The 11,142-nt window shown below is 40.0% G+C and overlaps 1 protein-coding gene across 1 annotated transcript; it reads right to left on the minus strand.

Moving 5' to 3' along the window:
• Nucleotides 1–1,605: 1,605 nt before the first annotated feature.
• On the minus strand, nucleotides 1,606–10,662 carry LOC103052876 (serpin B4-like). Its single transcript, XM_007443448.3, has 8 exons — nucleotides 10,458–10,662; nucleotides 9,429–9,610; nucleotides 8,525–8,575; nucleotides 7,885–8,028; nucleotides 7,284–7,401; nucleotides 6,374–6,516; nucleotides 5,997–6,152; nucleotides 1,606–4,297 (listed from the first exon to the last, which is right to left on the minus strand). The coding sequence occupies exons 2-8, from the start codon at nucleotides 9,594–9,596 to the stop codon at nucleotides 3,893–3,895; spliced, it is 1,185 nt and encodes a 394-aa protein (XP_007443510.1). The 5' UTR covers nucleotides 9,597–9,610; nucleotides 10,458–10,662; the 3' UTR covers nucleotides 1,606–3,892.
• Nucleotides 10,663–11,142: the final 480 nt, after the last annotated feature.

Genomic DNA, 11,142 nt, shown 5'->3' on the forward strand with positions numbered 1-11,142 from the left:
GGTTCTGTTTGGCTTGTCCCATCAGGACAGTTGCAAGAGGCTGTGACAGACAAGTTTATACGTACAGGTAGTCCTTGCTTAATGACCACAATAGGGACTGGAAAATTGGTGGTTAAATGGGGTGGTTGTTAAGCAAATTGGACCCAATTTTACAACCTTTTTGGGGTGATCATTAAGCAAATCACTGTAGTCGTTAAGCGAATCATATGGTTGTTAAGCAAATCATGAGGTTCCCCAATGATTTTGCTTGTCGGAAGCAGGCTGGGAAGGTCGCAAATGGCAGTCACGTGACTCTGGGATGCTACAGTAATTGTAAGTGTGAGCTGGTTGCCAAGTGCCTGGACCATGATCATGTGACCACGGAGGTGCTGGAATGGTTGTAACTTTGGGCACCGGTCATAACTCACCTTTTTTAGCACTGTTGTAACTTTGAACAGTCACTAAACGAGTGGTTGTTAAGTGACCACTACCTGTACTTGATTTGCAGTACTTTCAAAGTCAACTTTCATTGTAGGAGATAATGCTTGAGTGTCATTGTTATTGTCACAAGAACCTCTGGAATAGCTTAGCATGAGAGTTAGTGACTTTCCCAGGTTTCTCTTGAGGGTGAAGAAGTACTTCTGGTGACATTTTCTGCTCTTCATCAGGCAGCAAAATTATAATTCAGGTTCCTATTAGGCAATGCCTTTTTTTTTATTGATTATATGCCATCAGGTCATTAAGGCTTCTCATTCATGTTCTTAATTAAGTGCATTTCATACTAATTGCTTTTTTCCCCCTTCAAGGCAAAGGAGAACTCTTAAGAGATATGTCTATCTGGTAAAACAGTATTGGAAACAAGAGGAACAACATATAAGTATTGGAAATGGCCAGTGGTCCCCAGCACTATGCAGAGTAGCCTACAATGAGCACACTTTGACATGCATGGGCAAATTAAAATACAGGGCAATGGGCAGCAAAAAAAAGTTAAAACAGAAGAAACCATTCAATGAATAAAATGAAAAGGCATATTTTAACAGTATTTTTAAAGTATTGTATAAAATAAAAACATTAAGAATAATTTCATAATTCTTCATGTGGGGAGGAGAAGCAAAAGGCCTCAGGTGAAAAAACACACACACACACACATTTTTCTAGCAATTTTTCATAGTTTCTTTAATGCCTTAGAAAATAGAGATTTGATTTTCAGGCAAAACATTTTACTTGACCGCAGCAAATGCTTTCTGTGCGTGTCTCCTGTGCCCAGCCAACCAATTCCGTCTCACTTCCATTGTCCTAGTCTGTAACTTCCCTTCCCTTCCCTTCCCTTCCCTTCCCTTCCCTTCCCTTCCCTTCCCTTCCCTTCCCTTCCCTTCCCTTCCCTTCCCTTCCCTTATGTTTTTTTCTCATATCACTCTTCTTTTTTTCCCCTTGGCTCTGAAAAAAAGCCTTTGGATCCTGGCCTCACTAACGTTTGCAGTCCACTGCAATGCCTACAGGCTGCCCAAAGGCCATTATGACCCTGTTATGCCAGTGGTCAAGGCAGTGATCAGGTGCCCAGGCAATGGGTTCTTTTAGTTCTTTTAGATCCAGAGACAATGAACCCACCGGCAGGTGAGGAGATTTTAAGCTTTATTGTTAACTCTAGCAAACAGATTTAAACAGAATTACAAGACAGAATTAAACAGAAATACATAAGCATAGTATAAAAACATAACATACCAAGCAAGATGATAAAACTCTTCCCCTACTGTCAGGAGCTACCATAAGGCAACAACGGAGAGACCCCAAGATGGTTTAGATAACACAGTGCCTAGTCCCAAGGCCTGTGTCCACGCTCCAAATTCCAGGGGCAATGCCAGACTTTTTATTAAGTCTGGCACTGCAATCCCATGACTCTATTTTGGAGTAAGGGGCTCTAAAAGTGACCTTGACCAGATGTGATACCTGCTTATCAAAAAATTCCAGAGCCTGGGAACTGTATAGATAAGCTAGTGCTTAACCTAAACAATCCTGAGGGTTTCCCTCCCCTTTCCACTACTAAGTAAAAGTGAAAAACAAGCCAGCTAAACATGATTATGATTCAAAGTGAGCTTTCTTAACGTGTGCAGGAGAAATCAGACTATGTCACCTAAATCACAGTGATCTTCCGCATTGCCACTACAGACCCTAAAGCCAACGGAACATGATCTTGTGAATATTCTCCTCTTCATGTTACAGTACAGCATTTCCCAGATGCCCTTGTCAGGAGACTCAATACAACAGAGATTAGGAATTGTGATTCAGCAACATCTGGAAGTTAATTGGCTCCTTATTCTCTCTTTTTAAAAATAATTTGTATTAAAGAGATTTTCAGCAAGATAAAAACAGTATAAATTTTAGAAAAGAAATAAAGGAAATAGAGAAAAATAGTGAATAGGTAAGGAAATAGGAAAAACAAAGAAAAAGGAAAGATTGCAATGAAGTGGCTTCCTAGCTTCTTAACCACAATTATAAATGTATTTATATTTTGCCCTCTCTAAAATTACATCATAATTCCCTTCTTTCCATACTCTACCCTTTCTAATCATCAAACCCATAAATCACAAGTTTGTTTTCTTCTTTTTTCAGCAAAAAGTCCATAAGGATGTTCCAGCCACTAATAAATGTAGTTATTGTCCTTTCTCTAATCAAAGAAGTCAATTTTGCCACCTCTGCTAATTCTGTCACCTTTACCAGCCATTCCTCCATTGTGGGTATTCCAGAATCTTTCCATTTCTCTGCATATAACAATCTCGCATTGGTTCCTTATTCTTGATCTGGTGCAGTTTTAGCCAAACCTTCGATGCTGAAGGCAGTAATGACCATTTGGGGCAAGAGTAAGGGAGAAAGAGGCAGGACCTGGATTGGTAGGAGGCGGAGGGGGAGTACTTGTTTTTTAGAGGAGCAGAAGTTTCTTATTCTGGATCTAGTGGCTGATCTGTTGGATTTTCTTGCACAGTAAATACGATAAATACAAACCTGAGTCTTTTTAATGCATACATTTATTCAAAGGTTATTGCTGTAATTCTATTTCGGTAAGTTGGAATGTTATACTCAAGAGGTCACAAAAAAGCTTTAGCCTAGAGACAGAGAACACAGTCATTATAAAGCTAAGTCAAAACATCCGTAGTCGCCCTAAGTGACATGCAAACCAAAAGGTCTCTCCACCGATTTATAGTTATGAATGGATGACAAAGCAGCTTATTGTCTACTCAAGTTTAAATTTCATAATCAGAAATCAGGAAGCACCTTAAGTACATCAACCACTGAAGTTACAGTGAATACATCCAGAAACAACAGCAATATTAGTAATGGGTTATATTGAACTCATCATCATTGGTTTCTTCTGTTTTTATTTAACACAACATATATCTCACATTTATCCATTGCAGGTCTGTTATACATCTATCCATGTTAGCTAATTAATGATTGGGACATTATTATGCTTTATGTGACTTCAAACCTCATGTGGGATATTTCTATTTTTTTGAAAAAAAAATAAATACACATTTTCTCTTTCAAAGAGATTCTAAGGTTCTCTGCTTCAGGCTTATTTTGTGGGAGTTGGTTTTAGGAGTCTCTAACCACTCCTCCCCATTTCCTTTGCTCCCTGTGCATCAAGCCCCATATACTTAAGGGCCCTGTTTCATGAGGAATGCACACTTCCAGAACAGTCTGCTGTATAAAGTATTCTTTGGATTCCACACACGTGCCAATGTAAAGGGACTTTACCTCAGTAAACAAATAAAAGCTGTACTTCACGATTTGCTTTTTCTTAAAAGAGGAAATATAGAAGATGTTAGCCAAGTAGAAAATGGAATTTGGAATAAAGAAGTTTTTGTTGCTCCCAACAGATGGAAATGTATTTTTTTAATGTTGCAGCACCTCTTGTTTATGGCGAGGAAACCTTGCCGACAAAAAGAATGCTCTTGGTGGGATTATGCCTTATTAAGAAAATTACAGGGGAATCCACTTTAAACTCAGGAATAATTGGTGCACTAGTAACAGCTACAACTGCCCCAGTGGCAGCAGCTGCTTCTGTACCTTCTTCATTCACTTCAATATAGGATTTATGAAGAACCTCAGATACAACCAGGTCATTGTTCTCAGACATGCCAGATAAATCAGCTTTCCCTGAAATAAACACATCATTCATTCCCATCTCTCTCAAAATTGAAATGAGTGGATATGCTGCTTCCATCTTGAATTTTGGCAGGAAAACTCTCATCTCTGTGTTTTCCATACTTGTTGAACTGGTCCATTCTTGAAGTTTTGCAGAAGTGAGTTGCCTCACAATCTGTCAGGTAAAAGAGACACATCATGAGAGTGTACGTGAATGAAAAAATTGTTTCGAAAAAGGGATCGAGAAAAACTAAAATATTACCTTCCAAAATGACAATTCCTTCAGAATAAGCATTTTGTTCAGAAGAAAGTAGCAAATATATCTGTGCAAATATTACTTTCTTTAAAAAATAATATGCAGGTTATTTTTAATGAATGGAAAGAAGAGAGCATCAAGACGCCTAGCAGCAAATACTCAGGTCAAGACTATAATGCATATCTCTGCTTATTCAGTGTTTCTCAACTCTGGCAAGTTTAAGATGGGTGGACTTCAACACCCAGAATTCCCCAGCCAACCATGCTGGCTGGGGAATTCTGGGAGTCAAAGTCCACCCATCTTAACTTGGTAAGGTTGAGAAACATTGCCTTATTGTATTGCCTGGGGATGGAAAATCTGCCTGCCAAACCAGGGAAGGGGACTCTGTAGGAGCAAGCCAGACACTGAGGCTGATGAGTCCCTAGAACAGCATTTCTCAATCTTGGCAACTTAAAGAACTGTTCAACTCCCAGAATTCCCCAGCCAGCCCTTGAACTTCCCCTGCCTTGGTTGTCTTCTTCCTCACTGAAATTTGGGAGCAAAGGATTGGCTAAATTCTGTTGGAAAACTGCTACATAGTGGATTTTTTTAAAAGAGTTTTCGTAAACTGCTTTCGAAGCATGGACTGTTTTGTCTACTTTTTCCATATTTCTGGTGCAGAATAACAAGAGGAAAACATGAAAGGTTAGAAGCCATGGGCTCACACTCTTCTGCCAGGGTCGTATAAACCCAAAAGGCAAAGTTTGGAAGTTTTTGCTTTGACTATCGCTCAGCAGTGCTTTGGGATGTCACCTGGACAGGCAAACAGGATGGAATATTGACGATGGTGACGTTCAGGGAAGTCATCCTTCAGCAGAGTTCCTGAAGTCGCTTTCTTTAAGCCAAGTGTAGTAAGATAAACGATAGTGCCAGGTTTGGATGAGAAGCTGTAGCTAGTCAAAAGCAGAAGCAAATGCTTCCAAAATCCTCAAGCTTGTGCAGAAGGAAGGGAGATGAAGAAAATGATGAAAGGATGTCACCTGACAAGCAAATGTAGTCGGTGAAGAACTGACTCTTTAAACCCTGGGCTAAATACTTGAAATAGCTGCAATGCTTTCTCCAGTAACCAACCTTATCCTCTAAAAATTACCGAGGGATGAAACTTGGTCCTAAATGAACCTGTCTCTGCTCCGTGCCTCCCCAATGATGCCTGTGTTGATGGATAGCTCTGCCTGGTGTGGAAAAGCAATGGGACAATCGTGCTTATGGTGTTGGGCTGGAACTGGAGAGGCCTGGGTTCAAAGGGAGCTCAGTCACACCCACCCTGCTCTTCCTCACTGGGAGGCCGTGTGGGGATAACGTTTGGGAGACCACACGGGCGTTTGCTTTGCATTCCCAGAGGCGGCGGCCTAGGCAGGATGGCTGGATGTGTTTGCAAGTGCCTGTGTGTGCATTTATCTATGTGTCTGTGTGTAAAAAGTAAGAAATGGATGAGAAAAGTAGGGGAAAATGCTAATTAGCATATAAGAACCACTTAAGAATATGCAATCAGAGGACCGCCTTAGCGATAAAAATATTCAAAACATACGCATCAAGTTGATTGAAATCCCCTTCTGAATGATTTCAGAAATCAAGTTACCTCATCCGTAGCTCCCTTGTGGTCTGGCAGGAGGATGAACATACTGAGGCCTTCCTTATCGTAGGGAAACTCAAGCACTCGCATTGCAGGATTTGCTATTCTAGCTAAGTTAAATTTGCCCCTTTGAGACATCATTTGCACTTTTTTGCTCCGGTCCTATAACAAATAAAGCAATGCTTAGAAATAAAGCAATAACAACATCAGGAATAGTGAGGCGTATTCTTGAATGCAGTAGACAAGCCGCAATGACTTTGAAAGTGTTCAACAGAGACCCTGAGATTCTAGAATTCAGCCCATCAAATAAACAGCCACTTCAGTCAAACTTTGAATTCTGTGACAAAACATTGCCATCTTCACCGGCTTTTTTCATGCTCTACCTTGGTAATCCAGAAGTCTGCTTCGTGGGTATTGCTTGGGTCAAATTCCGTCTTCCACTTTCCTTTGAAGTATATAGCAGCTACTAAGGTCAAGACAGTTGCTCTGGTAATTGAGCCCTCAGGAAACAGATCCGTGATTTTACCTTTTTGAAAAGTAATGACATGAAAAATGTTAGCTGTAGAGGACAGACCTTATCAACAATTCACTTCTTTCTACAGTGCAAATTTTGAGTAAGGGTAGAGAAGAAAGTTTAAAAAATCAAAGTAATCCAAAAACAAAGGAAAAAGAATGAACGAAAGACTAAAAAAAGCTGAAATCTTTTCTACCTTCATACATTTAAAAGTCTTATCCATACAAAACCTTTGTCCTAAAAGTATAGGATCAGTGACCTTTCAGATCCTGTGGGAGCAGGAAAATACAATTTTGGATACATTACAGATCGGCAAAAACTCCAGGTCTCAAGCTTCCCCACTGAATCAGATTCTTTTCTTTTTTTCTGCCTCACACCCAGGAATATTAATTAAGTCTTCCCTGATATGCAGATGAATACATTGGGCAGCAGTATATATATTTTTAAAATGATGACCATGAATGAATTCATGAATGACCTTTTTGGCCCTAAGACATAGACATGTTGAAGGGGCATGGAGCAACTTCAAGATCACATGCAATTCTTCGTGATGCAATATTCAGAGACATGCACTTCATTCCACACCACCTCATATCAATCCACAGCATATCAATCAATGATTGGCTGTTGCTAGCATCAGTAAACCCATTAGCTGGCCTGCCCCATTAGCTGGCAGTGACTAAATATTCTGCTTTTCTGCCATTCAGTGTGGGAAATCCAGTGAGCCTTCCCAGCTGATCAATGGCAAGGAAAATGAAGATTAACCTACGATTTCTTACCATTGGTTTGACTTTCAACCCAGGAATTAATTTGCTTTCTAACGGCCTCAGCTGCATTCACAAAGTCAACTCTTTCCAGTTCTGCATGGTATAAATCTTTGGAGCACTGTAAGTATTGCTGCACAGAATGACAGAGGTCATCATATCAGTATGTTCCTCCCCTTATTCTCATCATATACACTCAATCAACAATTGTAGCTGGTACAAACTGGATGGCAGCACCTAGCCCGGTGTGATTGACCCCCAAAAGTGAACCAGGTCAGAGACAGTAGGGGAGGCTGGGAAGTTGAAAATAATCCCAGAGAAACTGCATTGTTGTTTACAAAACTGCGTGGATGTCAGTTCCGTGCAGCTCAAAAGAAACCTCACTGCTAATGTGTTCCCCCTTTTGACCACCCACTATTTTAACTATTTAATGGTGCAAAAGTGGAAATTCTCATGAAAAAGGAAGGGAGAACAAGATTTTAACCCCACCCTCACCCATCTGATTTGGCAATCTATATTCACTTCTAAGGATGGAGAAAGAAGTGTTACTTGTGCCCTCAATCGGTCAGAGTACCGCATGGGCAGGAAGGGCGGGGGGGGGGACTTCCATTCTCACCTGGCGGAATTCATAAATGTTTGATCCATACAGACGGTTGGCTGTGCTCAGCGTATAGTTGTTGGTAGGCTGGTTGATGGCTGCTAGGAGTTCCTTGAACTGGTTGTGAGGTCCGCCAGGTTTGTCACACTGGGCTGGGGAAGACTTCAAGAACCAAAGGACAGGAGATTACATTCACAGGAACACATTTCCCAGCCATTCCAAGGCATTTGCACCAAATGCTGAGACAGTCAATATCCATGATAGTTAAATGAGTTCAAGAAGTATATATTCTGTTTTACTGGAGAGGAGCAGTCTTTTTAGTGCCATTGCCCAGTTCTTTGATATATCCTTTAGCTGCTAAACTAAAGGGTGAAAGATTATTCTTATTTCTTACTGCTCAGTATATATTGGGCTTAAACTACTTGTATGCTTTTTTAATGGTTTTAATGTATATTAGTCCCAAGAAAATATGTACTTGACTGCGTGTTGCTCATCCAAATACAGTTCAGGATACCAAATGTTCTAATACGTCTATACTAAGAAATAACATATTTGGTATTTTCAGTGTAAAGTTCAGAATTTTTTGACACCCACAAGATGTCAATATTTCCTTAAGTAGAATTAGTGATAAAATGACATTCAATGAAAATTCTCTTACAAGCAAGTCTGTAGAGCTCTGAGATCCTGTGATTTTGTCAAAGTGAAGGACCTGCAATACAAAATAAATTGGAGATTGTGATCTATGTCATCCTATCCTTCTGTCATAATTCAGCTTCCTTGGAACTTCATAAAACAAATGCATCCATTTTCCCCAGGGCCACTGATGTAGAGAAAAGGCATGGAAGGGACTGTCCTGAAGAGTAGCCGAGTTCAAATGGATGCCGCCTCGGCCAGCACTCTTCCACGTGACATCCTCCAGATGTTTGGGCCACAATCTCTAACACTCCTATTAATCCGGCCTATCATTTGGGGGTGGGGGATGGGGGGTGGGAATATAGTCCAAGGACAAAGTGGTGTCCTCCCACAATTACAAGGAAATGAGCTTACTTGACTTCAACACAGCTAATGCGGCCGCATGTTTTGTTGTGACCGAGAGGCAGGCAAGCTTAGAAATTGCAGAGGTTGCTTCATGACACACCAAGTTCTCTTTTCCAACATCTTGCTACCCTCAGTGTTTCTTATTATTTTCTGCTCTGGTAATCTTAGGTTTCTCCACATCATATCATACCACACTTCCCTATATTCCTGAATAATGGCTTTCATAAAAACACATAGGTTTTCTTACACTTTGCCGTATGGGCTTCCTCAGGCTTTATATACATCTTAAGAATGAGTTGTACGACTAAGTGGATTTGGAAACTGCGGTTAAGAAGATTGGCTGTGAGCAAGGAGGGAATCCTCATGATTCCGTTCAGAATGTCAACCTTAAATGCTCACCCACATAGTGATCAATAGGAAATATTTTCTGATTATCGCTAAGCAAATGGGATAATGACAACAGCAAGAACAATAATTACATAACTGAACAAATTTAATGAGCACAACTGCATGAGGATTCCTACCTTTCCCATTTCATCAGCAGTGTTACCTCTGCTGCCAAGATGGACCATGGACAAAGCTGCTGTGATATTAAATGGAGAGAAAAAGATGTTTTCCGTGGAATGCTTTTTCTCCATCCATTTTAAGAGGTCCACAGCAAAGTTGGTGTTTGCTTCAACAAGACTGTTCATGGTGAAACTAGTACCTAGAAGATTTTGAAAGAATTGTAATGGTTTCTGTTACTTTAGTTGTCTTAACACTTTGAAAACTAGGGTGAATGGTAGAATAGGAAAAAAACAAACAAAAAAACCCCCCAAATTAACCAGTAATGCTGTTGCTCTCACTGCATAAATACAGCAACTGGGATTTGAAATAATTTTTTTATGCCTTAGCATGTTGTGTGGATTCAGCCAATTGAGAAATGTGCTTATCTGCAGTCACACCCAACTGTAAAATAGAGTTACATGGATGAATCTTGAAGTTACACACCCATTGTTCCTGCATTTTGTGTTATTGATACAAAAGAGAGATTTATAGCACAATCTACATCTGAAGCATTCAGCACTGTTTTGTACAATCACAATTTGTCATCAGGTCTGAACTAGCAAGCTATCACTTGTTTAAAAAAACCTTTCAGAACATATAATTTTTCTTGCCAATTTCAATAAAGCATAGTTGATGCTGCAATTGTTCTTCTAGAATTCTAAAAAAATGTTTTTTAGAAAAATCTGGAATATTTGATCCTGCTCATTCTAGGGCTGCTCTGAAGGTAAAGGTGATTTTTGCCTTCCTACAGCATGAATTCTAGGAAGAACCACCTTGCCTACTGCTGCATACTCGATAACTTATGGTCTGCAATCCGACCCATTTCCCCCCAAGGGAGCTGTCTCCTGTTTTCACTCAAGTAACGTTCAGGTCCGCCAAGCCAATCAATCAATCATACCATGTAGTTTATCTCTCTTGCTTCAGCTCATTGTGATCAGTACTATGAGAAAGAGCACTAAACATGGCTACCTGTACAGTTGAAAGAAGGATGAAAAAGATCGTCTCACCTCACTGTAATTTGTCCACAGGGAACAGCAATCTGTTGCCAGGTCTGGAATGGATAAGAGTAAGATTTCCATTTCACTTCTTACTGTATATATAAAATCGCCCCGCCTTTACTTTAGCTTCCTGGCAATGGTTGAGTATAGATTTGGAAATAATAGGATTTTGAAAGTTCTTCTGATTTATGTCTTTACTTTTTCATGTCACAATGGATCTTGTATCTCTGAGCATATATGCACAATCCAGGATATTGCTTGTAGGATGTGCAATTTTGTCTTGGGAAAGAATGAGCTAATCTCCAAAACAGGAATTCCTCCTCTTATTCGGCTTCTTGAAACTCTTCCCTTTGTGACCACAGCGTGATTTGTAATAGAAGGGTGAATCAGTCTGCATGCTTGTCTTGCCTTTGCCTGCCCAACCACCCAAACAGAAATGGTTTGGTTTCTTAAAAACTTTCTCCAACAGAACCCTTAGATTTGGGGGGGGGGGAATGGTCATATCCACCAAATCCTCATGAAACTATGAGGATTACCTAGCCCTTCAAGAGCTAACTTGTACATAATATACCATTTTTCTGTAAGTATATCAGTATAAAGGAAGGAGATGTATTGACAAACACCTTGAAATGCTAACAGATATGGGCCTGCAAATCACAATGGGATATGCTGAGAACAGTATACATACTGAAAT

The sequence above is a fragment of the Python bivittatus genome, unplaced genomic scaffold, assembly GCF_059951505.1.
Source record: "Python bivittatus isolate LINGU-HERP-01145 unplaced genomic scaffold, Pbiv_v1 ctg000840_np1212, whole genome shotgun sequence".
NCBI classification, from domain to species: domain Eukaryota; kingdom Metazoa; phylum Chordata; class Lepidosauria; order Squamata; family Pythonidae; genus Python; species Python bivittatus.

Excerpts from the sequence above, each read along its gene's own strand:
- LOC103052876 (XM_007443448.3), bottom strand. The coding sequence starts at position 9,596 with ATGAACAGTCTTGTTGAAGCAAACACCAACTTTGCTGTGGACCTCTTA. Across the intron at positions 8,576-9,428 it reads CTGCTGATGAAATGGGAAAG|GTCCTTCACTTTGACAAAAT; the intron begins GTAGGAATCCTC and ends TTTGTATTGCAG. Across the intron at positions 4,298-5,996 it reads ACAAGGGAGCTACGGATGAG|ATTGTGAGGCAACTCACTTC; the intron begins GTAACTTGATTT and ends TTTACCTGACAG.